Source organism: Verticillium dahliae, genomic scaffold (assembly GCF_000150675.1).
Source record: "Verticillium dahliae VdLs.17 supercont1.7 genomic scaffold, whole genome shotgun sequence".
NCBI lineage: Eukaryota > Fungi > Ascomycota > Sordariomycetes > Glomerellales > Plectosphaerellaceae > Verticillium > Verticillium dahliae.
In genome coordinates, this window is record NW_009276917.1 from 1,133,261 (window position 1) to 1,155,637 (window position 22,377).

Sequence of the window (22,377 nt, forward strand, 5' to 3'; positions counted from 1 at the left end):
TGGCTCGCTGGCTGGGGGCGCCGGGGGCTGGGGCCGGGGCTGGGGCTGGGGCCGGAGCGGGAGCAGGCGCGGGAGCGGGAGCAGGCGCGGGAGCGGGAGCAGGCGCGGGAGCGGGAGCAGGCGCGGGAGCGGGAGCAGGCGCGGGAGCAGGCGCGGGAGCAGGCGCGGGAGCAGGCGCGGGAGCAGGCGCGGGAGCAGGCGCGGGAGCAGGCGCGGGAGCAGGCGCGGGAGCAGGCCCGTCCTGGTTCGTAGGCTCCGGGTCCGTGGGGTTCGAAGGCGGGACGTACGGCTTGACGGCGACGAGAGGCGCCGGGTCGCTGGGCGTCTCAGCAGGCGGGGCGGGGTAGAGGGCGTCGGGGCCGGGCGGCACCTGGGTGGCGACAGGGTAGAGCTGGACCTCAACGACGACCGTCCTGGTTATGGGGATGGCACAGCCAAGGACGACGGGGGCGGCCGAGGCGGCGAGAACGAGCGAGTGGAACCTCATTGTGTCGAGGGTCGAGGGACGTGGCTGACGATGTGTCTGGAGGGCGGGATAGTTGCTTGTGAGTGCAAAAGGGGGGGCTATGGACAACAAGGGTATTCACAGGTGAACGGAACGGATGAGAAAAAGAGCGTGTGTAACGAAGGAATGACGATACCGCAAGGGTAGGAACAGAATTAAGACCAAGTCAAGGTGAAGACCAAAAAAAAAGCAGTTGACATGAGAAGGCGAGAAAGGATGCGCGGGTTGGGCATACCATATATCTACTCTACCCTACGCCCTCCCCCCCCCCCCCCCAAACTCAAGAGTCATGTCCGAACAAGGGCTACAAGACGACCTGCCTACGAAAAGAAAACCAACAGCGCCTGACCCTGTAGCGGTCGTGCCGGCAGGCCGGATCCCTTCATGTGCAGGCCCGCCGCGAGGCTGCAGATGGTGGTGAGAGAAATAACATTCTGCTCATCTAAGATTACCGGGGGGGGGCTAGTGCTGTTCCGGGATATGAGAGGAGGGGTGGGCGCGTGGCGGCGCCCAGTATCGGCATTGGCAACCGTTGAGATGGGCTCGCCCGTCGCGCGTTTACAGTTCTTCCTGACAGGCGGGGAAGGGGAAGGGGAAGGGGAAGGGGGGGAGGAAAGGGGTGTCGATGGTCTAGACACTGATGAATCTCTGGCTAGTTTGACATGTACGCTTGCCGCTGCCCGCGATGTGACGTGAGGTGGTCTCCATCGGATCGGACGACTGCATTTTGCGCGGCTGGACCCGAGGAGGAGGAATGCGGTATGGCGAAGACGGGTGGCCAACCATCCACGTGCAAGAAAGTAAAAAAAACCAATCCAAAACGGATGATCTGTACTACTGTACCATGTACATGGTAGACTCGGGATCAGTTCATCCCTTTGCACTTTCTCATCTCGCCGTGCTCACCACCACAGCCGCCGCCCACGATCCTTCTTGCAGCGCCCTCATCACCGACGCCCACCGACCCGCAGATGGCAGGATCAAGCCGAGCCTCCCGCCTCCAGACAAGAAAAAGAACGACAGGCTTGGGCGGAGGGGGGAAGGGGGAAGGGGGGGTGTGGTGTGCATGGTGGGCAGATGAGCAGTGGAGAAAACAAAAACTCGGCAAACCATCTCCAGGGACGAGGCGAGGGGGGGACGAGAAGGGACGAGAAGGAGAGGAGCCTCGAAGGATAGATGGAGCATGAGCAGGTTGTAGATTTCTTCTGCAGGGAAGGCGCATTGGAGGGGTTGTACTGTACATGTACATGTACATGTAGGCACCATGCACCAAGTGCCCTTGATCGAGGCTAGCGTGCTTGCCACTCTTACTCGGTCGTCGCGCCTTGAGTGCCGTTTCAGCCACACCTCAGGCCAGATGTCGTTGCGCATGGTTTTGTGCAACATGCAACGACAGAACGGAAGTTTCTCGTTGAGCAAAGTCCCGATCGTTCTCCCACGATTCCTGGCGTTTCGGCCCTCCAGATGTACGAGGCGGTCAGCCGGCTTGGTACGTTGTCACGCCTTTCCAACTCCTTCGCGGCGCGAGAGATAACCGCCATCTCTCACGACTCGAAGACCTGTAAACTTGACTGGACGCTGATTGCCTTGTCTGGTCAAGAGCGTAACTGAACGCCAGTCTATAACACGAGACAACATGGTGTGAGTAGCAGTGGTTGAACCAACAACTTCAACGAATACATATTACACCATGTACGAATATAGGTTTCATATATATCCAGACGGGATTTGTAGGTACCTAGTTTACACGGCGAGAGGCAGATCATCATGGTCGCACCAGATTCCCACAAACACCACAGGGTGTGCCTGACGAGTTTATGAAGTATGTCACCTTCAAAAGCATACCCACGACCGTCAGGGTGCAAAACATCAGTACGCACGCAATGGTCCATCATGGGTTTTCTTCGGAATACACGCCACGATTTACATGCATGTCTACGAGTCAAGGGCAAACTGAGACTGCTTAGCCGTGAGTTTAACAGCTCCCTGCAGCTCCGTTTTGAAGCTTCAGACCACGTCGCCAAAGATTGAACTGACCTGATACTCAAGTGATGAGTCATGGGCCAGAACCGGCAATTCGTTGCATGCGCTTCAATGAGGTCCTAGATCTGGATGCACCTCGAGGTCTCGCCTGCTGACGATGATGGGATGCCTCATAGTTCGGGTTCAGTGAAAGCAACCGTTTCCACAGCATGAGCTTTACTGCGGGATCTGTGTACTGTGGCTGAGTTGTGCAAATGGGCAAACGAGCCTCATCGCTCGGTTTCTAAAAGCAGCGAGGCTCCAAATGATGTCCAGATCGCCCCTGGCAGACCCCATCGACGAGGTTCCACACCCGAATTTCAGGAACCTCCTGGGCAAGCTGGGGTACACCCCTGAATAAACGATGCGATGCTGCCCTTTGGTCGAGAACGACGGGGTTTAGCGCGTCCTAGGCTAGATATAGCCTAAGCTGAAACTCAGGGACCCTAAGCAAGGTGAAGGGAAAGGTTCAGGAAAAGCTTCTGCTATCCACATGCTCAGAAGGCATACAGAACTAACGTAATGACAGACGTCAGGATCTGTCCTAATCGCGCAGGCATCATGCTTCATTCATGGGTTTCTGAGTCGCTCGTCGGCGCAGCATCACGGCATATGGCAACAGTTTGACCTCTGAACTTATGGTTCAGGCTTTCTATCCTGGCGCTTGGAAGACAATTGCGCCAAAGGCTCAAATGGGCGTTTAGTCCTGCACTTCGTCAGCCCCTGGTTAAGACGGTCTCGAACGCAACTCGGGGGAGTTTATCCTGCCATGTACTCGAGTTGACGGGGCGGAGGAAATGTTCGGCGCATTCGCGCGTGCCGGCTGAGATTGAGCCAAAGAGCCATGGTGACGATGCTGGTGCAGCGTGAATGTGAAGAGTGGATGATTGATTGATGGTGAAAGTCGGTCCTGTCGGTCTCATAAATGATTAGAGAAATCAAGGCCGTTCTCCCCAGCCGCTACTCGATCTCCCTCTTCTTAGCTCCGAGTGCTCACCGGGCGGAGGCTCGTGATGAGCCGTGGACCCCCGGAGTTTTGGATCTGATAAGACTGAGCCGTGCCGACTTACCCGGCCGGCCGGCGCAGTGGGAGGAGTGATCTGCAGGAAACGTGCTGTCCCTTTGCCCACCTACCTGCTCGATCCAATGACTTCATGAACGTTACTTTCAGGGTTATTGTATTACCGAGGAACGCCATGATTTTGAAGTCTCGAGTCCAAGTTCTCAAATCTTGTAATTCTCTCGATTCTTTCCTTTATTTCATACTGCCTGCTCCAGGAGACTGGCCGGGACCGTTTAATAGCCACAGCCCCAAATCACCGGGGTCTTGCCCATGCTACCAAATCTGTCTAGCGTTTGCGCCGTCACAATGAACGCGCAAGCTCATGGTCTGTATCGCAAAATACCAGGCGCCCTTCCCTCTGAAGCTAATAACGCAAGCAGTGAAAACCTCGCACGTCTTGGCTGCGTGTCGCGGCGGCATCATAACGCCAGGCACAAACACGATACAAATCTCATGTAGCCACTGATTCTCCCATACCGCGTTCAGCCCCAGTTGATGTGTGAGTCCAGGACAGACGCTTTCCGAACACTACGCACTCGTTCCGGGACCAGGATGCAATGGACAAAAAGCGAGGCCGCCTGAGCCTGCGACCATACTGTCACCCATGGACCCGAGACCTTAGGCTCCCGTGTATGAGTAGACCAGACTGAACACTTGAGAAGTCTACCTCACAAGGGAGGCATAATCGAGACGGCGGCGCTTGCCTGGTATCCTTTGTCGCGTTGACTGAAACAGTGCGCAGGCTCCCATGCGCGGAACTTGCCCTACAAAGTCAAAAACAGGCACGAGCCAGGCAGGTAGGGGATGTTGCTGGTAGCTCGACTGGTGCGCCATTTTGTCCAATGGTCGAGCAAAGCACACCCACGATAATCACTGCTGGTCGCGTTTCACATCGAGTTGCTGCATACGATGGGGTTAGGGTATGTTGTATATATATGTGATATCACTTCTGCGAAGCGTCACGTCTCGGCACAGCGTCTTACACTGCCAGCCTGATCCAGTGTAAGAGCAGCGAGGCCGCTAGCGCTTTTGAGGCTCCAACAAGGTAAGGACACCATGAGTCCCGAGCTCCCCGCGGCCTGAATGGCACCCTGAAGAACGGCAATCGACGTTTGCCAGACAACAGATCTCCTTCACACACTCGTGTGTGCCTAGCGCGACCCGTGGACCGGGGTTTGGGTAGATTGATGCCACATAGGCGCCAGCGGGACCGGTAGCGCTAAGGGGGGGGTCTGCTCGTCTAGCCTGCACGCATCTCACATATCGCAGACTCGCAGACGAGCAATGCGCAACGACGCCAGACAAAGACATACTGATACTGTATCATTTCTTCGCTGCAGAAAAAGCAGCCGTACCTCTCTGAAAACTGACTGTGGAGGTTGCGAGAAAATAAAACACAAATGCCACCACGCACGCATGCCACAAACGCTCCAATTCAGCCGAGAAAAGAAAACAGCCATGCCACCGAAACTCCACTGCGTGATCGTGCTCAAAAACAAGAAAAAGAAAAAGGAAGAAGAGATAACTTCAATTTAGTAGCCGTAACTGTCGTGTTGATGAACAGGACAGCGTCCTGGGTGGTTGACGAACCACGCGGAAATGCACGACCGGTGGAAGCGACAGAGGCACTCGAGTCTCGCCATCTGTACACCGGCTACGAACTCTTCCAGACAAATGGTACACTCTGCTGAGTCGATACAGTCTTTCTCCGTCGCCACGTACGGGAACATGCCGGTCCGACGAGCAGCAAGCGGAGGAGGGGTGCCGTCAACGGAATCCTGAGGGGTCTCGCCCGGCGTCCCGCCGCCTCCGCCAGGATATCTGCTGTGTGACGTAATGCAAATGGTAATGTGGGCTTCCCGAAGAGCTTCAAAGTCGGGTAGGTGTCGAGGTGGGAGTTCTCGATGGCAAATGGGACATTCGTCCTCCTCGGCCAGCGGAGGTGGAGGTGGCGGCAGCGCACGATTCTGGGCGGCCGATGACGATGATGAGCCCACGTCTAGCATCGACCGATATCGGCTTTGTGCTGCACCAGGATATGCAGAGGCAGACGATGAAGCAGGGAAGTATGTCGTTGGCGTCCCGATGGGAATCCTGTTCTGCGCCCCAATGTACGTGGCACGAGCCGTCGACGACCCCACACCTGGACCGGAATGCTACTGCCAGTCAGCATGTAGACCGCATCACAAGTAAAGCAATAAGACGTACCGTAACACTCCTCGATCTTACAAAAGCATCTTGGCCAGGCGTTGCCGAGAAATATCCCTGGAACCTGCCAGAAGGCGGATCGCCCGTGACGGCAGAGTCCATGTTGCTACGTGCTCTCTGGTGAGCTACACGAGGCGACAACTGGGCAGGTGAGCCTCGGGGCTGCGGTGGACTGGTGTTAGGATCTGGGACGCAGGGGTTACATAGGCGAACCCGCTCTCCTCCACCCAGACTACTAAAATCGGCGTAACCTCCTTCGCCGCTGATGAGAGACGAGGGGTATCTTTGCGCGGCGTGGCGGGGCTGCTCGACCGGTTGCACAATGTACTGATATGGAATGGTGATTCGGTGAGGTGAACATGCGTTACATACGACTCGCCCGCATTTTCTAGTACTGTTAGGCAGACTGCTCTTGAGGCATGGAGAGAACGGACCAACCTGCAATGATGTTTCCTAACAAAGAAACTGAACTGCGTGCGACATATAGGGCAGAAGGTAACCTCCGCATCAGGCTGCCATCGTGGTAGGACTATCTCAGAGGACCCGTTTCTCCCTTCTGCTGGCTGCTGCTGGCTGCGACTGCTTGTGATAGACCCACGTTCGCTTCCACGTCGTGCAACTAATGGCGAGCCCAGTAATGTAGGCATTGATGGAGTGGCATCTCGTACAAGGTCTATGACTTCTGGCCTTGGGAGGCTGCTCGTTCTTGGGGGATGGTCGGCTAATGTGACTGGTGGCTCGGGCGACGGAATCGATGAAACCGAGGGCACAGCATCCTGAGTTTCTCGTAGTTGCGTGCTGGTTTCTGAAGCTGGCGTCGATGCAACATCAGGCTGCGGGTTGACCAGCGTATGAACTGTCTCAGGGTGTCCTGTATCGTGGGCAGAGTTCGAGCGGAGGGGAAGAGAGCCTATGCGCGCTCCGTCCACGGGAGCAAAGCCTCCACTTTCTGACTGTGGTAACCGAGAGTCGATATGCTCTTCGGTAACTGTGTCGGGCTGTGTCTCAGGTCTTGGGTCGGAGTGGTTCATCGCGCCGCCGTCGAGAGCCTCGTCCTCGGTGTCGGAGAGATTGCGCTCCACGATATGGGTCGGGCAATCAAAGAACTGGCGACATTCTCTGTCGTGGTATTCCGCCGTCCGATAAGGGCAAATGCTCGAGCTGCTCCTAGAATCGTTGTCTGGATAGGATCCATCAGAGTCAGAGTCTGAGGATATGTCGATGTACTGGCGCCCATCGCTCTCTGCCATGGTTGACCCAGGTCCTCCAACGGGGACTTGACATCTCAAAACATTGGGTATAGTCTCGCAAGGCAACAGATGGCCAGATCGCTTGCGGCTGTGGCACTTTGTGGCACCAGTCTCTGGGTTCGATTTCGGGTGCTGATGTCGAGAAGCAGTCGGAATGAGCGGTGTCGCCGGAAGTTCTAGGATCTTGGAGCTCAACCGCGGATGACGAAATATATGTACAGTCGTGGAGATGGAGATGAGTGGAGCTGAGCTTAGCTGACCGAAGTCAAAAGAAAGGTTATTCGAAAGTTGACCTCCTGCCCAGTGGCCCCGAGACCAACTGAGTTTTTGATAAGTACGACGTTCGCAGAAAGCAGGCTCTGGATATCTCGGGGAAAGTTTGGAGGGGCACCTCGAGACACGCGAGCATCGATGTTTATTCGCACATGTAGTGCTCCAGCGACCAACTACAGTGGGACTGCCTTACCTGCCCGCCTACCTACGCATATCTTCCCTGGGAGATGGCTTGGGAGAATGGGACTGAGAATGCAATACAATGGGGGTATACACCTGCGGAGGACGTGCATCATTGAAGGGTCACCAGATATTCCTTGTTTGGCATTCTGCCACTTAACCAATACACCACTACTTGAACCCCCATTTCTTCTGCAATTTGGCCTGCCTCGATAGCAGTTCTCGTGGATTCCCATTTCTAATGGAGGCTCTTATCTCAATCCTGGCCAGGACCCTTGTGACGCGTTATCGTGCTAGTCGTTCTCCCAGCGGACCCAACCTGCTGAGGGGCTTGCTGGATCCCCTATTCTTGGGTGGCCAGTCGCTGTATTAGTCACCCCCACCATCGAAGATTCCGGCACACTCAGAGGTAAAGGGGGCCAAGTCCTTGTAGCAACTGGAGGCTCAATCACAAGGCAGGATGCTGAAATTGAGCATGTTCAAGTCACGTTGAACGAGTTTGGTTGCTGATACCTTGAGGTAAGGACGAGTATGTGCTTGCGCCGTGAGCGTGTCTATTTTCTTGGATCCCCTGCTATGAAAGGTTCCGGTCATGTCAAACACTCATCTTGACGTGGATATCTCAATTCCTCCTTTCTCCGTCTACCTGGTCAGGGCAATGTCATCAATTCTCAGAATCAGCTTCACCGTCTCTGCCGCGAGCTCGATAGCGCTCGTGCAAACAAGCAGCGGCTGCAGCACGTTCTCCTTCGAGATGTTAGAGTTGACACCGCCCGACTTGATGCTCACACCCGCGTTCCTCTCGCCAAGCTCATGGCGGTGACGCAGGTCAGTGACAACCTTGATGCTGTTGAGACCGGCGTTCTCAGCCAGCGTCGTGGGGATGACCTCCATGGCGTCGGCGAAGGCCTTCCAGCAGATGGCTTCAGTGCCAGTCAGCTCGCGAGAGCGCTTGGAAAGCTGCGCAGCGATCTCAATCTCAGGGGCACCACCACCGGCAATGAGGGCCTTCTTCTTGACCAGGCAGCGGACAACGCAGTGAGCATCGTGCAGACTGCGCTCAGCCTCATCAAGGATGAGGGAGTTGGCACCACGCACGACAACGGACACGGTCTTGCCGGTCGCCTTGGCGCCAGAGACCTTCACCATGCGGGCTCCGTTCGACTGCACCTCCTCAACGAGATCGGCCGATCCAAGCTTGTCCTCGGTGAAGGAGTCAATGTCGGCAATGGGCTTGCAGCCGGTCGACTTGCAGATGAACTCAACCTCGTCGCGCTCAATATCCTTGATAGCCATGATGCCGAGCTTGGCGAGGAAGTGCAGGGACAGGTCGTTAAGAGCATCACGGAGAATGGACTTCTGGATGAAGAGAACGTTGCACTTGGCCTTCTTGATCTTCTTGACCATGTTGAGGAGGTAGACACGTTCTTCCTTGACAATCTTGTCCATTTGACGGTAGTCGTTCACAGAGATTGTGTTCTCCATCTGGAAGAGGGTCAGCCGAAGGTTCGCGCGTCCACATGTTCAGGGGTCAACTTACGTCAGGCTTGGGCGGGCTCAGTTGGAACTGAATGAGGCCGATCCTGGCCTTCTCAATTCGCGCCGGGCCGCCAGCACCCTTCATGACCGGTTGTGTCAAGACCAGTCCATCGACAAGCTCGCTGTCTTCGATTGTGCCTCCGACCTTCTTGATTATCCTGATGTTCCTCAAATCCACGTTGTCCGCCGTCTTGAGGTCGATAGTCTTGATGACCGAGTTGACGGCCATGGGACCGAGAAGGTTCGTGTATTGCGACACAATCTTGGAGGATAGAGACGTGTTCGCGGCCTGCAGCAGGGCGGATGTGTCGGTGAGGGAGATGGGCTGGGACATGTCGTGAAGCACCTCGACGGCCGCAGCTGCCGCCCGCTGGAACGACTCTGAGATGACTGAGGGGTGGATGCCCTTGGACAGAAGCCTGTCAGCGGCGCCCAGCAAGCTGCCACAGATGACAACCACTGATGTCGTTCCGTCACCAGCCTCAACATCCTGGGCAGCAGAGAGGTTGACCAGCATCTTAGCCGTGGGGTGCATGACCGACATGCTCTTGAGCATGGTGTTGCCGTCGTTCGTGATGATGGTCTCGCCCCTTCCGCTTCGGATCATCTTGTCCATACCGCGAGGACCCAGAGAGGTCCTGATCGCATCGGCGACAGCTGAGCGCTTGGTGAGCAAGGCAAAGAGAGCTTGGGAAGGAAGAGGGTCAACTAACCCCTGGCAGCAACAATGTTGGATGATCGTACGGCGACGGGCTTCTCCTTGTCCTTTCATGGTATTAGTTGTTGCTCCTGTGGCTCCGTTCATTACGTAGGCCGTGATGTAGAGGAGGAAGGGGGGGAGCTCCTTATGCTCACCTTGAAGGCAGTGTTGGAGTTGGCCCCCGCCGAGGGACCTGCAGAAGCTGTTGTCGCCATTTTGTATCGTCCGATATGTGCTTGTGTGTTTACCGAAACCGTGTGGTGGAAAGCCGTTTCGAGAGCTAACAAGTCGTTGGGCGTGAGCTTTTTCGTCGATGCTGTGTCCCGCTGTCGCCTTGCTACAGCCCACTATGCTCCCCTTTGGAGTGGGATATTTTTTAAAGCGGCACTTCAGTTCTTCCACGGCCGGCCCACCGCGCGCAGGCCCCAGTTCGATCCCTTTTTGGCTTAGCGCATCCCGTCAGTAGCAACAGCCTCGCGTTCCCCTTGCCTGGGCGGCTTCCTGATCTGGCCCGTGCTCAAAGTGGAAGCTCAAGGCAACTGGGGATTACGGAACCTCTGCATGTTGCCAGCCAGGCCAGCTTCCCGTGTCAACCTCCCATCACTCAACGCACACGATCACCACCACCGTCATTGAAGCCGCCGAAACCTTCCAGTATCCTCTTTGACTGCCATCGCATCCATATCTTTCTTTCGAAAAAGACATTGACATAGCCAAGCCGGCGTCAAGGTGCCGCATCTTCAGCTTTCGCGATGGTACGTCCCTCGAGAAGTCCCCAAGCGACAAACCCAGTCGCTAACCAGATCAGCCTTCCGCCACTGGCCAGAGCTGGGAGAAGTACCAGAAGAACTTCGCCGATGACGAAGTTGAAGAGAAGAAGATCACACCCCTCACCGATGAGTTCGTCGACACCAGTCTACCCCCACGGCCCGTCTCTACTTGCCACTGACACATTGTCGACAGAGATATCCAGGTTCTGAAAACCTACGGCGCTGCGCCGTATGGTGCCGCTATCAAGAAGCTGGAGCAGCAGATCAAGGAGAAGCAAGCGAGCGTAGATGAGAAGATTGGTGTCAAGGTTGGTGGCTGTTCTGGACACTTCCCGACTCACGACTAATCACATCAACCAGGAATCTGATACTGGTCTCGCACCACCGCACCTTTGGGACGTCGCCGCCGATCGTCAACGAATGTCGGAAGAACAACCACTGCAGGTGGCACGCTGCACGAAGATCATTTTGGACGAAAAGGACGACTCCAAAAGCAAATACGTCATCAATGTCAAGCAGATCGCCAAGTTTGTTGTACAACTCGGCGAGCGCGTCAGCCCTACAGATATTGAGGAGGGCATGCGGGTTGGAGTCGACAGGAACAAATACCAAATCCTGCTCCCGCTGCCGCCCAAGATCGACGCTAGCGTCACCATGATGACGGTCGAAGAGAAGCCCGATGTCACGTATGGTGACGTTGGTGGCTGCAAGGAGCAAGTCGAGAAGCTACGCGAGGTCGTCGAGATGCCTCTGCTATCGCCGGAACGATTTGTCAACCTGGGCATCGACCCTCCGAAGGGCGCCCTTCTCTACGGACCTCCTGGAACCGGAAAGACCCTCTGCGCCCGCGCTGTCGCGAATCGAACAGACGCCACCTTTATTCGTGTCATTGGTAGCGAGTTGGTTCAGAAGTACGTCGGTGAAGGCGCGAGGATGGTCCGCGAGCTGTTCGAAATGGCGCGGACGAAGAAGGCCTGTATCATCTTCTTCGATGAAATCGATGCCGTGGGTGGTGCCCGTTTCGACGATGGTGCTGGAGGCGACAACGAAGTGCAGAGGACAATGTTGGAACTGATCACGCAACTGGACGGTTTCGATGCCCGCGGCAACATCAAGGTCATGTTTGCCACCAACAGGCCTTCGACCCTTGATCCCGCCCTCATGCGACCTGGCCGTATTGATCGCAAGATCGAGTTCTCTCTGCCCGATCTCGAGGGCCGCGCCAACATTCTGCGTATTCATGCCAAGAGCATGTCCGTCGAGCGTGATATTCGATGGGAGCTTATTTCACGCCTGTGTCCCAACGCGACCGGTGCCGAGCTTCGCAGCGTGTGCACCGAGGCGGGCATGTTCGCCATTCGCGCCAGGAGAAAGGTTGCGACCGAGAAGGACTTCCTCAGTGCAGTCGAGAAGGTCATTAAGGGCAACCTGAAGTTCAACTCGACTGCCAGCTACATGCAGTACAACTAAGCGCGGAGGGGTTGCAGGGCGTGTATTCAAGCTGTAATTGTAGACACGGGATCGGCTGGCTTTTAGAGGCTTGACGTCGAGACCCCTGATGCGGGATGAATAGATCGTGCTGAGAATCATTACCGCTGGACATGGACGATTTGGAGTCTAGTACCACAATCGAAATGCCGGGCTTGCAAACCACAGCGGATGAACTAAATCTCTGACCTGTGATGCTTGCCATGATGCGGAGACTGGTTACGATATTGAGAGTCGAACCCGAGGAGTGCGTCCCAGTGTCCGATATTGTCTATCTACTTCTTCCTTAAAAATGCCCCCGGATTCCTGTAACGCCGTAGTAAAATGTGTGTTCAGCGTAGTGTCTGAGCCCTTCGTAATATGTCCTCCGCCCAGCGCAGTCGTTCGACATGGAAATCCTTCCCATGCAGTGTGAAAAGCAAACGCCCGTGGTATCATGAATCGTCGTGTGATGGCCCATCTGTGACCCGTCTCCTCCTCAACTATTCCTTGTCGCGCACGCACAGCAAACCAGATTACATCTGAGAGAGGCAGCCCAGACAGACCACATCCCCCTCTTGCCCTCGTTCGATGCAGCATTTACTGCAGACAACCTGCTGGTGGCGCATGGAGCTCCAGCCGTCTCCTGCCGGTCTTGACCCCACGGCAGACTGCTCTCCCTGCGTCTCGGCCTGCCCGAGATCAACCCGGTGTCCGTCGGCAGCATCGTCGGCGTCCCCCATGTGAAAAGACCGCGAGAGAGCCTCCTCGTAGTCTCTGCTCTCAGCATCACTCGACCGCTCGCCCTGCTGCGCCTCGGGCATCCAGCCCTTGCATGAACGCAGGCACACGAAGCACGTGCGGGCCTTGCAGCCGTGGCACTCGGCGAACGAGTCGAGGTCAGACTTCTTCGTCGGCCGGCGGTGGCACACGTGACAAGGGGCGAGCGCGGCGCTGGATGTGAGACGGTGGGCGGGAGGCGGGCGGGAGGCGGCTGCGCCCGAGGGCGAGCGGCTGTGTTTCCGGGCCCGGTGGTGGCCGTCAGGGTTGTACGTCGCATTGTCGTCCTCAGCCTCCAAGAAACGCTGGCGCTTGATGGGCATGATCTTCCTCGCCAGACTGTCGTAGGCGTCCAGCGGGAGGGCAGCGTCGTGATGCTGGAGGAGTTTTCCAAAGTCGGCAAAGGCATATTGTTGCTGGATATGGTGCTGGGCTTGTCTGTCGAGAGGGGTTTGTGTCAGTAGCTGTTCTGCAGAGACGTCGGAGGGGATTAGGTTGTTATTTACTCGTAAATGGCACCTTGGAGACTGTCTACATCGTTGTCTCGTCTGCGCTTCTTACCGGCAGACGAGACTCGGGGATGTTCCTCGGCGACAGACGGCATCTTGCGAAAAAGAATGAGTGAGCGCGGGTGGTCGAGGTGGGCTTGCTGTGGCAGAAGCTGTCGAGAGCAAACAGTCCAAGCACCGAAGAGAGCGCAAAGCTATCGGTCGGCGGCGATTCAGTTGGAGCAGGTGGAGCCAGTCGAAGGCACCAGCGGTCCTTATCGGGGCGTTCACTCAGCGGGAATCTGAAAGATCGAGGTCGAAGACCAGAGGGCACGAGAGGCAAAGACTGAAATGAGAGAGGAGTTGTGTTGACCTTGAGTGCATCGACTAAGCAGGATGTTGTCGTTTGGTATGAGGCAACCGGGCGACCCATGTCGGGTCGTTCCGTGGAACATATCGGGTAATTGATGCAGCTAATGGCCAGGCGCGCTCAGCGCGGCATCCTGACTAGGCATGCAGTTGCCGCCGATATTCGCAGGACGTCTGTTCTCCAATAGGTACCTGAACTATCTGCATTCACTGGCTCTCATAATTTGCACTTGGTGGCTTTGGCATATTAAATGGCGGAGTCTTGGTTTGTTCACTGCCTCGTCTGATGTTATTTGCTTGGGCATAGCCATTCTGCTCTCCCAGACTACAGACCTGCACGTCGCGGTGCACTGGCCTCTCCCATGCCTCTACAGGTCGCTGGGTTTACTCGTCCAAGTAGGGACTAGCAGTTACAAACGCTCGATTGCATTCATCACAGCGGTGTCATAGAGGGTGAAACAAGCTAGGGTAGGTATTGAGAAAAGGGTCATCTGATTTACACTCTATCGCTCTCCTTGCTCCCAACGACGAATCTCGTTCCGCCTTGTCTCTGCCGCCTCCACCAGACAAAGGAGCTTGATTTTAAGAGCCTAGTACAACATACACAGAGACAACCAAAGGTGCTCCCATTAACGGCGAACATCAGTCTGCTTGGGAGGCTGGTAAACGAGCTTCCTGCTCTTGAGCCAGGCGAACTTGTACTTCTTGACCCAGACGCTGAGGGCCCAGAGGGTGGAAGAAACAATGAGGACCTTCATGCCCATCTTCTTGCGGTCGTCCATCTCGGGCTCGGCGGCCCAGTTGAGGAACTCGACGACATCCTTGGCCATCTGCGAGGTGGTGGCAGGGGTCTCGTCCTCGTATTCGACAAGGTCCTCGAAGAGAACACGAGCCATGGCGATGCCGGTACCGGGGAAGTAAGGGTTGAAGTTCATGCCGGGGGCGACCTGAGCGCCCGCAGGGGGCTCGTCGGGGTAACCAGTGAGAAGGCTGAAGATGTAGTTGCAGCCGCCGTGGCGAGCCTTGACGATGAGGGACAGATCGGGGGGCAGAGCACCGTTGTTGGCCGCACGGGCAGCCTCGTCGTTCTTGTAGGGGGAGGGAAGGTAGTCGGAAAGCTTGCCGGGGCGCATCTCAATCTCGCCCTCATCGTTGGGCTCGCCGGGGTATTCGTTCTCCTCAGCCAGGGCCTTGGCCTCGTCGACGGTCAAGACGGAACCGACGAGGGATCGGTAAGGGATACGAGCGAGGGAGTGGCAAGAGGCGCAGACTTCACGGTAGACCTGGAAACCACGGCGGAGACTGGCGAATGGTTAGGGACGGCGAAATGACCATTTCGCATACGGGGGCCATTGACTTACGCCTGGTGGTCGAAGGTGCTGAACCACTGCTCGTGGACCCAGGGGTACTTGGTAGGGTGAAGACTGAAGGCGCCGTTAGTGAGGAGCTCACATCGATCGATACTGCAAAGACTCGGATCGCCTGATAATTCATATGCCGCATTGCCCATCAACGTGCTGTGAAGCCTGCATCTCCCTTGACGCGAAAAAATATTGTAAGAGAGTCAGCACTTACCCTTCCTCGGCAGCGGTCATGGCGTGAGCGGTAGGGCCGTAGAGATGGTAGTACCAGGCCATGGAGCCAGCGGCAACGGCGGTCGAAGCGATGGCAGCGATGTTCAGAGAAGCAGGGGCAGCCTCCGCCGCACCGCTGGACGATGACGCCGCACGCTGTTGATGGAACAAGTCAGCATCTTCTCGACTCCAAGATCGTTTCTCCCCAGCCCAGGCCCCAATTGATTGATGCCTCCCCGTGGGCCGGCCATGTCGTGTGATGAATGAATGCCTCGGGAAACCGGAAATCGTGATCAGGTCATACCTTGGCGATGGTGATGGGTGCATTTCGGAGCGCGCGCGTCGAGCGCAGGCAGGACCTTGCCAACATGATGGGCGAGCTGTATCCTCAGCCGTTGAGACAGCCGCTATCGGTATCGAGGGGCAATTGGTTGTTGGTCGCTGGAGACTTGACGTCGAAAAGTCTACCGATTCAAGGTCGACGAAAATCGCTTGAGAGAGGTGAGGCAGTTTCCGAAATGGCCCGATGCTCATTGGCTGTTGGCTAGTCAGCAGGAGACCACGTGATTGTACGGCTCATCAGTGGAGCGCCACTCACTCTTCACCTCGGTCACGGGAGCTTCTATGCCATTAGGGGGGCAGTGCTGCATTCAGTTATCAGCTATTTGTTATAGAGCGAGTACTAATTAAGCCGCCTCGGACACCCACGCCCCGCCAACCAGACAACCCAGACAAGACAACCAGACTTGGTGTCACAGATACTTCGACAGCTCCTGATAATGACTTGTCTTTCTGTTCCCTAAATTACACGCCGTTGTTCTGGCATTGTACCAGGAGCTGGGAGATGACATGATATCTGCGTTCAACTCTAGCGGAATTGGCATCAGGGTTTTGGTTTTGGACGTTGGGCAGAAGCCTATTGTTCAACGTTATGCCTTCCTCCCGGAAGCCTCATCATCAGACTCTGAAAGTGGTTCACGGTCTCTCGCACAGCATTCAACGTGTTTATTTCCTCACGAGCTGTGCTTTGGGATACGGTGATCCATGGGTCAGCAAGGTACATAGTCTGGTCTGAGGTTTTGACCTTGTTGTCTATTACGTTCTCAACATCGCGTTCCAAGGTTTAGACTGCAAAGGTCTCTCCAGGTGCATGGCAGATGGCTGTTTTCTCGAGGCCGATCTGTTCCAAGTCCTGACAGCTGTGCAACGTCTACGATCTGAAGCGTATTCCGCAAAGGGCTTGGCGCACAATCTCTTGAACAAAAGCATGACGAGCGAAGCATGAACGGCATGCGCTCTATGCTATTATTGGAGATGATTCGCATGGCACCCGATTGTTTGGTGATGCCTCAGCAAATTGCACGCGCGGGAAGACCCTTTGAGCCGCAGCTCGGGTCCCAGGCCATATTGGCGCCAGATAGCGAGCTTGACTTTGACAGAGGAAACCTTCCATGATGCCAGTTCTTGCACGTAGCCTACAAGCATCATCCATGATGCCACCGAAGGCATGATGCAGTGCAGAAAGGCCACGATTGCTTTGCAACGGCTGCTCCACAAGCCACCTTCAGAAAACTTAAAAGTGAATATATAACCCGCAGAGTATTTCAATCGCCTTCTCTCCGAGATGGAGCTTTCCTTCTCTCTTCGAGACTGATATTTCCTTCTCTCTAGAAGTTTCAAAGCCGAAAAAGAACGATAAATGCATCAGCGCAACGATATGGTCAAGAATGGACGACGGAGACCCACGATATGGCGATCACGAGGACAGCCCGGAAACGAAGGACAGTGCAATTTTCATCATGGAGGAGGACGAAGTGACCACAATACACTGGAAGCCGTGGCCAGATATTCATGGCTTCACCGGCTTCAAACTGGTCACGTTGACCTGGGAGCTCTTGGAGAACATTCTCTTATTCGTCGACGAGAAAACCCTACTTCTCGCTCAGCGGGTCAACAAGTACTGGCGCTCGGTGATCCAAGGGTCGCCGAGTCTCCGCTGTAGACTCTTCTTCGAGCCGAGCCGGCCGAGGACATGGGCCAACATCCATCCAAACCCCCTCCTCGGGCTCGTCTTTCATAACTGGCGGGTCGAGGTGCAGCACCAGATGACGCACCTGCGCCACACGAGCAGGCAGATGCGGTCCAAGGTCCTCGCATCGTGGCACATCATCGCCATCCGCTGGGAGGGTTTTCAAGAGAACCACGACCATAAGACACGAGGCCTCACATCCTCGCGCCCGTTGCCATCCCAAGACACCATGGACCTCTGGGACCCGCCGTGGCCAGACGGACCGGTGGGTCGCAAGGACGCGAGCTGGCGCCGCATGCTCGCCTGCCAGCCGAGTTCCCTGCCGCAGCTGCTGCACCCGCACACCGAGGGCCTCGCACGCAACGACCCCTGGAAGCCCCTGATCCGGCACTGGCCGCTGCTGACCGAATTTTTGGGCTGCGACCGGGGGCCGTGGCCGGCCGCGCAGTTCACCGCCATGGCGCCGTTTCTCAACGCCGAGTACTTGGCGCACAACGCGGCGAGGCTGCTGCACGGCACCGACGGGCGCGAGACGGTACAGCTGCGCCTCTCATGGGGGCCGATCGAGGTGAGGGCGCCACCGGTGGAGAGAGACTGGTTTATGTTCCGGCCGGGCGCGCCGGCGGCGCGGATGGTGTCGACAGGTGCGCGTTCGGGGGGGTTGGTGCTGCACGAAGGTGAAGACATGGTGTTCAGCTGGTTGGAAGGTTTCGTGACGGAGAAGATGACGTATCGTGTATTGGATCTGGCGTCGCAGATGATATGGGCCGTCACGTACTGGCAGCAGGGGGAATACCTTGTCTGGCGGTCTGCTCCGATGGGACCGGCCAAGGGAACGGGGCTCGGGCGGATAGTAGACGGGAGAAGCAGATAGTCCTGTGTTGAAGGATATTTCAGAAGACGGAGGACTGCTCCTCGAAATATTGACTCTGGGTACGGAGTCCTGTCAACGAAACCACGCAACGGAAATGATAAAAGGGATGGGCAGGGGGGTTAGCAAAAGGTTATGCTTTCGAAACTGGGCAATATCGCATCGAAGGCGATGGAATATGCACAGAATTTCCCTGACAGCCGCTTCATTTAGACATCAAACCCACATCTATTTTGATTTTTTGGTTTCCGACCTGCCACACATCAAGCCTAAGCCTTCGATTGAATGATCTCGCGCCTCTGCTTGACAGCATTCGCAAGGGTATCGAGAACATAAACAGTATCGTCCCAATGAATACAAGCATCCGTGATACTGACACCGTACTTCAGGCCGGCCTTGCCCTCCTTGGGGACCTTCTGGTTGCCTGCTAAGTGTTAGCGTGGGTTCCTGGTGTGAAAGCGTAAAAGCACGTAAAAGGAGCGACGTGCCCTCGTTAATGTTGCTCTCAATCATAACACCCATGATGGCCGTCTCGCCCTTGGATATCTGCTCGGCGAGAACCGCGGCGACCTTGGGTTGATTCTTGTGGTTCTTCAGCGAGTTGCCGTGGCTGCAGTCAACCATCAGCCTCTGGGGCAGGTTGGACTTCTCCAGGGCGGCCTTGGCCTCGGCGATGCTCTTGGCGTCGTAGTTGGTGCCCCTGGTTCCGCCCCTGAGGATGACGAAGCAGTCCTCGTTGCCGACGGTGCCGACAATGGCCACGACGCCGGGCTTCGTGACCGAGAGGAAGTGATGGGGGTGGCGGACGGCGCCAATGGCATCAATCGCCACGCCCAGGGACCCGTCCGTGCCGTTCTTGAAACCGACGGGGAAGCTGAGGCCGCTGGCCAGCTCACGGTGCAGCTGGCTCTCCGTTGTCCTGGCACCGACAGCACCGACGGAGAGGAGATCAGCGAGGTACTGGGGAGAGATGGTATCGAGCATCTCGCTGGCAATGGGCATGCCCTTGTCAGTCAGGTCGATGAAGAGCTGTCTCGAGAGCTTGAGGCCCTTATTGATCTTGAAGCTGTTGTCGATATCGGGATCGTTGATTAGACCCTTCCAGCCGACGGTCGTACGAGGCTTCTCGAGGTAGGAGCGCATGACGATGCACAGCTCGTCCTTGTGCTGCTCCTTGGCCTTCATGAGCATATCGCAGTACTCGAGAGCGGCATCGGGATCGTGGATGGAGCAGGGGCCAATAATGACCAGCAGACGCTTCTTCTCGTCGGTATCATTGACAATGGCCACAGCCTCCTCGCGGCCTGTCAGGACCGTCTGCTTGGAGTTGGCTGTCTGGGCAATCTCGTGCTGGAGGAGGTCGGGGGAGGTCAGAGGGTTGTAGCCACGAACTGGGTGCAACGGGCATTAGCCAAAGACTCTGAAACTAGAATTCGCCAACACTTACTCCTCCAATCCTCGCTGTCGGCCTTGTTGCCGACATTCTTGTTCTCAATAAAGAAGCTCTATTGGTGAGTCAGAGTCATGGCATCATATTGTGGAAGTGGCGTGGCGCGGGGCAGGAAAGGACGTGAGGTTAGCTTGTGACTTACAGACATGGTGGGCGGTGAAGAGGGTAGGGTACCTTAGAGAGGTAGAAGGGATGGCAAATGGGGGTATCACAGATGAAACGAAAAAGAGCTGCCAGGCAACCGTAACGATTGCTTCCTTGGGCTGGAATGGTACGAAAAGGGTCGAGTGGGAGAAATATTAAAGACGAATGGCGCGAGTCACCTTGGGTGAGTCTTTGGGGTTGATGACCCAGCTGCTGCTGAAAGTCTGGAGGGGCAGCACGCACCCATGCTAGCAGCTCCAGCTTTGGGGCTCCAGTGACGAAGGAAACCCCGCCATAAAAAGTTGATGTTAGTCACCCTGTGCTCTATACTCCTGCTGGCATGCCTAGCAACCTTGGTGCCCCTGGTACCCAAGACCCAGGGCCAGAGCCCAAGGCTTTGCTGCGCGCTGCCCAGTAACGGTGGAGGCGCGGATGGCACATGCCGTCGTCTTGCATCGATGCAGACCCATCACTTGCCACGCCTGCCCCTGATGTCGTCGGTTGGGTTATTCCCCATGTAGGTATGTCGAAATAGGAAGACTGAGGAGACTGATGGGATTGGCTGCTACATCCTCCCTCCCAGCTCTCAACCTACCTTGTCCCATGCATGGCCAGCCGACTGTCGGCGACGCCCCCCCCTCCCACGTCGGCGGCACCCTAGTTATGACTCAACCCAGCAGACCGACACAAAAGCACAATACACACAAAACGGCCCACGATCAGTAGGAACTACGAGGCGTCAAGACAAAAGCGTCCGGCTTATCAACATGGTGGTACTTCTCGGAATCCCTTTTCGGTTATTTTGTTTTTCTCTTTCTTCATCCAGACGGCATCGGATTAGAGTCTAAGAAAGCAGGCAATGGTAAGGTCTACCCCTCCTCAATGCTTCTTCGCCCCCTACCACTCCTCAACCGTTGGTCCCAGAAGGGAAACCCTGCCGTCTCCCCTCTAAGCAAAAAAAGTCTTGTGCGCAGCAATTGCGTTTGCCTAAAACATGTGACTCGCAAAAATAAAACGAGGTCTTTCAGTCCGCACTCCGTAGACACCTGACCACCCATTGCCCCGGCCATGACCGTGGCGTACAGAAAGTGAAGCGACCAGCCAACCTTTACTCGGCGGCCTTGGGGGCCTCCTCGGTGCTCGCGGCCGCGGCCGGTGCCTCGGTCGCCTCGGGAGCGGCCTCCTTAGGTGCGGCGCTCTCACCGGATCCGGTCTGGGCGGGCTCGGCCTCCGACGAGGTCCACAGGGTCTGATGTCGCGTAAGCACATGCGCGTCGCCTCACGCAGCAACACCGGAGTACATACCAAGTTATCACGCAGCAGCTGCATGATCAGGGTCGAGTCCTTGTAGGACTCCTCGCTCAGGGTGTCGAGCTCAGCAATGGCATCGTCAAAGGCCTGCTTGGCCAGGTGGCAAGCCTGGTCAGGGGCGTTGAGGATCTCGTAGTAAAAGACGGAGAAGTTGAGGGCGAGACCAAGACGGATGGGGTGGGTAGGAGGAAGCTCGGTCTGGGCGACCTCAGTGGCAGCCTTGTAGGCCTCGAGCGACTTGTCAGCAGAGTCCTTGCGGCGGTCGCCAATGGCGAATTCGGCCAGGTAACGGTGGTAGTCGCCCTTCCTGTTGTCGTGTGCGTCAGCAAGCGATGTAACGTGATTGGCGGGTTACAACAAAGACATACATCTTGTGGTAGAAGACCTTGGACTCTCCAGACTTGGCCGAGGGGATCAGGTGCTTGTCGAGGACCTCAAGGATATCCTCACAGATCTTGGCGAGCTCGGCCTCGATCTTCTGGCGGTACTCCTTGATGAGGCCAACCTGGGATGAGTTGCCCTTGGACTCCTCCTTCTGCTCAATGGAAGTAACGATCCTCCAAGAGGCACGGCGGGCGCCAATAACGTTCTTGTAGGCGACAGAGAGGAGGTTGCGCTCCTCGACAGTCAGATCGCGGTCCTCACCGGCGACAATCTTCATGTTCTCGACCATCTCTGAAAGCCTCCGTGATTAGTTCAACGAATCAATAGCCGGTATAAATCGGCAGGGACATACCCTCGTAACGCTCAGCCTGCTCGGCGAGCTTGGCCAGGTAAACGGCATCTTCTTGGCCCATGGTGACGGTTTTTGGTGGTTTCTGTGTCGGAAGCGCGCGTTAGTCAGTTATATCGCGGTGACGGCGTGAGCAACGGAATGGCAGGCAGGGCAGTGCGCGCGAAAAGTGGTGGGCATCGAGAAGTTGATTGAAAGCGAGGATAGGGCCAGGCAAGGTGCTTTGGATGTCTTAGGCCTCGTGGAAAGTATCCCCTCGCTTTGACAGCCCGCGGAAGGCGGATTGCGACTCGCTCACATCACCACCTGGGCCAGGCGACTGCTTCATCCCCACGCTTCGAGTGGGGTTTCGCGCCAGACGTCTCGAAGTACAGGCCGGCGAAGGAGCAAGAGGCTATGCACCGATGGTGGAAAGCAAGGAGAGCAGAGATCGATTGCTCAACCGATGGGTGTTTGATGGCCACATCGCAGAGAGGCCATTTCGCCAGGATCGTGGAAGGGCGGAAGGGGGGATGCGATGACGACAGAGGGGGCGTCGGCGGCATGGAAGCGGACGGCGACTTTGGAGGATGTGGGATTGGGACTAGGACTGGAACGAACCTGTTGTAAAGTGAAGGATTGAATTTTTGTGATGAACGAGGACAGTGATGT

General features: G+C 56.3%; 9 protein-coding genes across 9 annotated transcripts in view; 2 read left to right on the top strand and 7 right to left on the bottom strand.

Annotated features, from left to right (window-relative positions):
* VDAG_04446 (YoaJ) overlaps positions 1–487 on the bottom strand; it is a gene marked incomplete at both ends in the record, with an annotated part of 1,238 nt that extends 751 nt beyond the window's left edge. The window contains one exon of the mRNA XM_009650893.1: positions 288–487. Within this exon, the coding sequence (XP_009649188.1) occupies positions 288–487 (200 nt within the window). The remainder of the gene's footprint in view (positions 1–287) is intronic.
* A 4,635-nt stretch (positions 488–5,122) lies between these two features.
* Positions 5,123–7,048, bottom strand: VDAG_04447 (FYVE zinc finger protein; the record flags this gene model as incomplete). Its single annotated transcript, XM_009650894.1, has 3 exons — positions 5,123–5,746; positions 5,799–5,983; positions 6,397–7,048. 3 exons carry the CDS (start codon positions 7,046–7,048, stop codon positions 5,123–5,125), a joined length of 1,461 nt encoding a protein of 486 aa, XP_009649189.1.
* Positions 7,049–8,022: 974 nt separating this feature from the next.
* VDAG_04448 (T-complex protein 1 subunit delta) lies at positions 8,023–9,955 on the bottom strand (the record flags this gene model as incomplete). The annotated part of the gene is made up of 4 exons (XM_009650895.1): positions 8,023–8,986; positions 9,042–9,697; positions 9,754–9,805; positions 9,896–9,955. The coding sequence occupies 4 exons, from the start codon at positions 9,953–9,955 to the stop codon at positions 8,144–8,146; spliced, it is 1,611 nt and encodes a 536-aa protein (XP_009649190.1). The 3' UTR covers positions 8,023–8,143.
* A 358-nt stretch (positions 9,956–10,313) lies between these two features.
* VDAG_04449 (26S protease regulatory subunit 7) lies at positions 10,314–12,162 on the top strand. Its single transcript, XM_009650896.1, has 4 exons — positions 10,314–10,495; positions 10,549–10,640; positions 10,704–10,818; positions 10,871–12,162. Exons 1-4 carry the CDS (start codon positions 10,493–10,495, stop codon positions 11,978–11,980), a joined length of 1,320 nt encoding a protein of 439 aa, XP_009649191.1. The 5' UTR covers positions 10,314–10,492; the 3' UTR covers positions 11,981–12,162.
* Positions 12,163–12,513: 351 nt separating this feature from the next.
* VDAG_04450 (uncharacterized protein) lies at positions 12,514–13,361 on the bottom strand (the record flags this gene model as incomplete). Its single annotated transcript, XM_009650897.1, has 2 exons — positions 12,514–13,195; positions 13,264–13,361. 2 exons carry the CDS (start codon positions 13,359–13,361, stop codon positions 12,514–12,516), a joined length of 780 nt encoding a protein of 259 aa, XP_009649192.1.
* An 882-nt stretch (positions 13,362–14,243) lies between these two features.
* Positions 14,244–15,558, bottom strand: VDAG_04451 (cytochrome c1; the record flags this gene model as incomplete). Its single annotated transcript, XM_009650898.1, has 4 exons — positions 14,244–14,916; positions 14,976–15,038; positions 15,190–15,344; positions 15,493–15,558. The coding sequence occupies 4 exons, from the start codon at positions 15,556–15,558 to the stop codon at positions 14,244–14,246; spliced, it is 957 nt and encodes a 318-aa protein (XP_009649193.1).
* Positions 15,559–16,915: 1,357 nt separating this feature from the next.
* Positions 16,916–18,091, top strand: VDAG_04452 (uncharacterized protein; the record flags this gene model as incomplete). The annotated part of the gene is made up of 1 exon (XM_009650899.1): positions 16,916–18,091. The coding sequence occupies one exon, from the start codon at positions 16,916–16,918 to the stop codon at positions 18,089–18,091; it is 1,176 nt and encodes a 391-aa protein (XP_009649194.1).
* A 266-nt stretch (positions 18,092–18,357) lies between these two features.
* Positions 18,358–19,686, bottom strand: VDAG_04453 (phospho-2-dehydro-3-deoxyheptonate aldolase; the record flags this gene model as incomplete). Its single annotated transcript, XM_009650900.1, has 4 exons — positions 18,358–18,512; positions 18,559–19,479; positions 19,536–19,593; positions 19,681–19,686. 4 exons carry the CDS (start codon positions 19,684–19,686, stop codon positions 18,358–18,360), a joined length of 1,140 nt encoding a protein of 379 aa, XP_009649195.1.
* Positions 19,687–20,790: 1,104 nt separating this feature from the next.
* Positions 20,791–21,790, bottom strand: VDAG_04454 (DNA damage checkpoint protein rad24; the record flags this gene model as incomplete). Its single annotated transcript, XM_009650901.1, has 4 exons — positions 20,791–20,931; positions 20,988–21,300; positions 21,362–21,668; positions 21,730–21,790. 4 exons carry the CDS (start codon positions 21,788–21,790, stop codon positions 20,791–20,793), a joined length of 822 nt encoding a protein of 273 aa, XP_009649196.1.
* Positions 21,791–22,377: the final 587 nt, after the last annotated feature.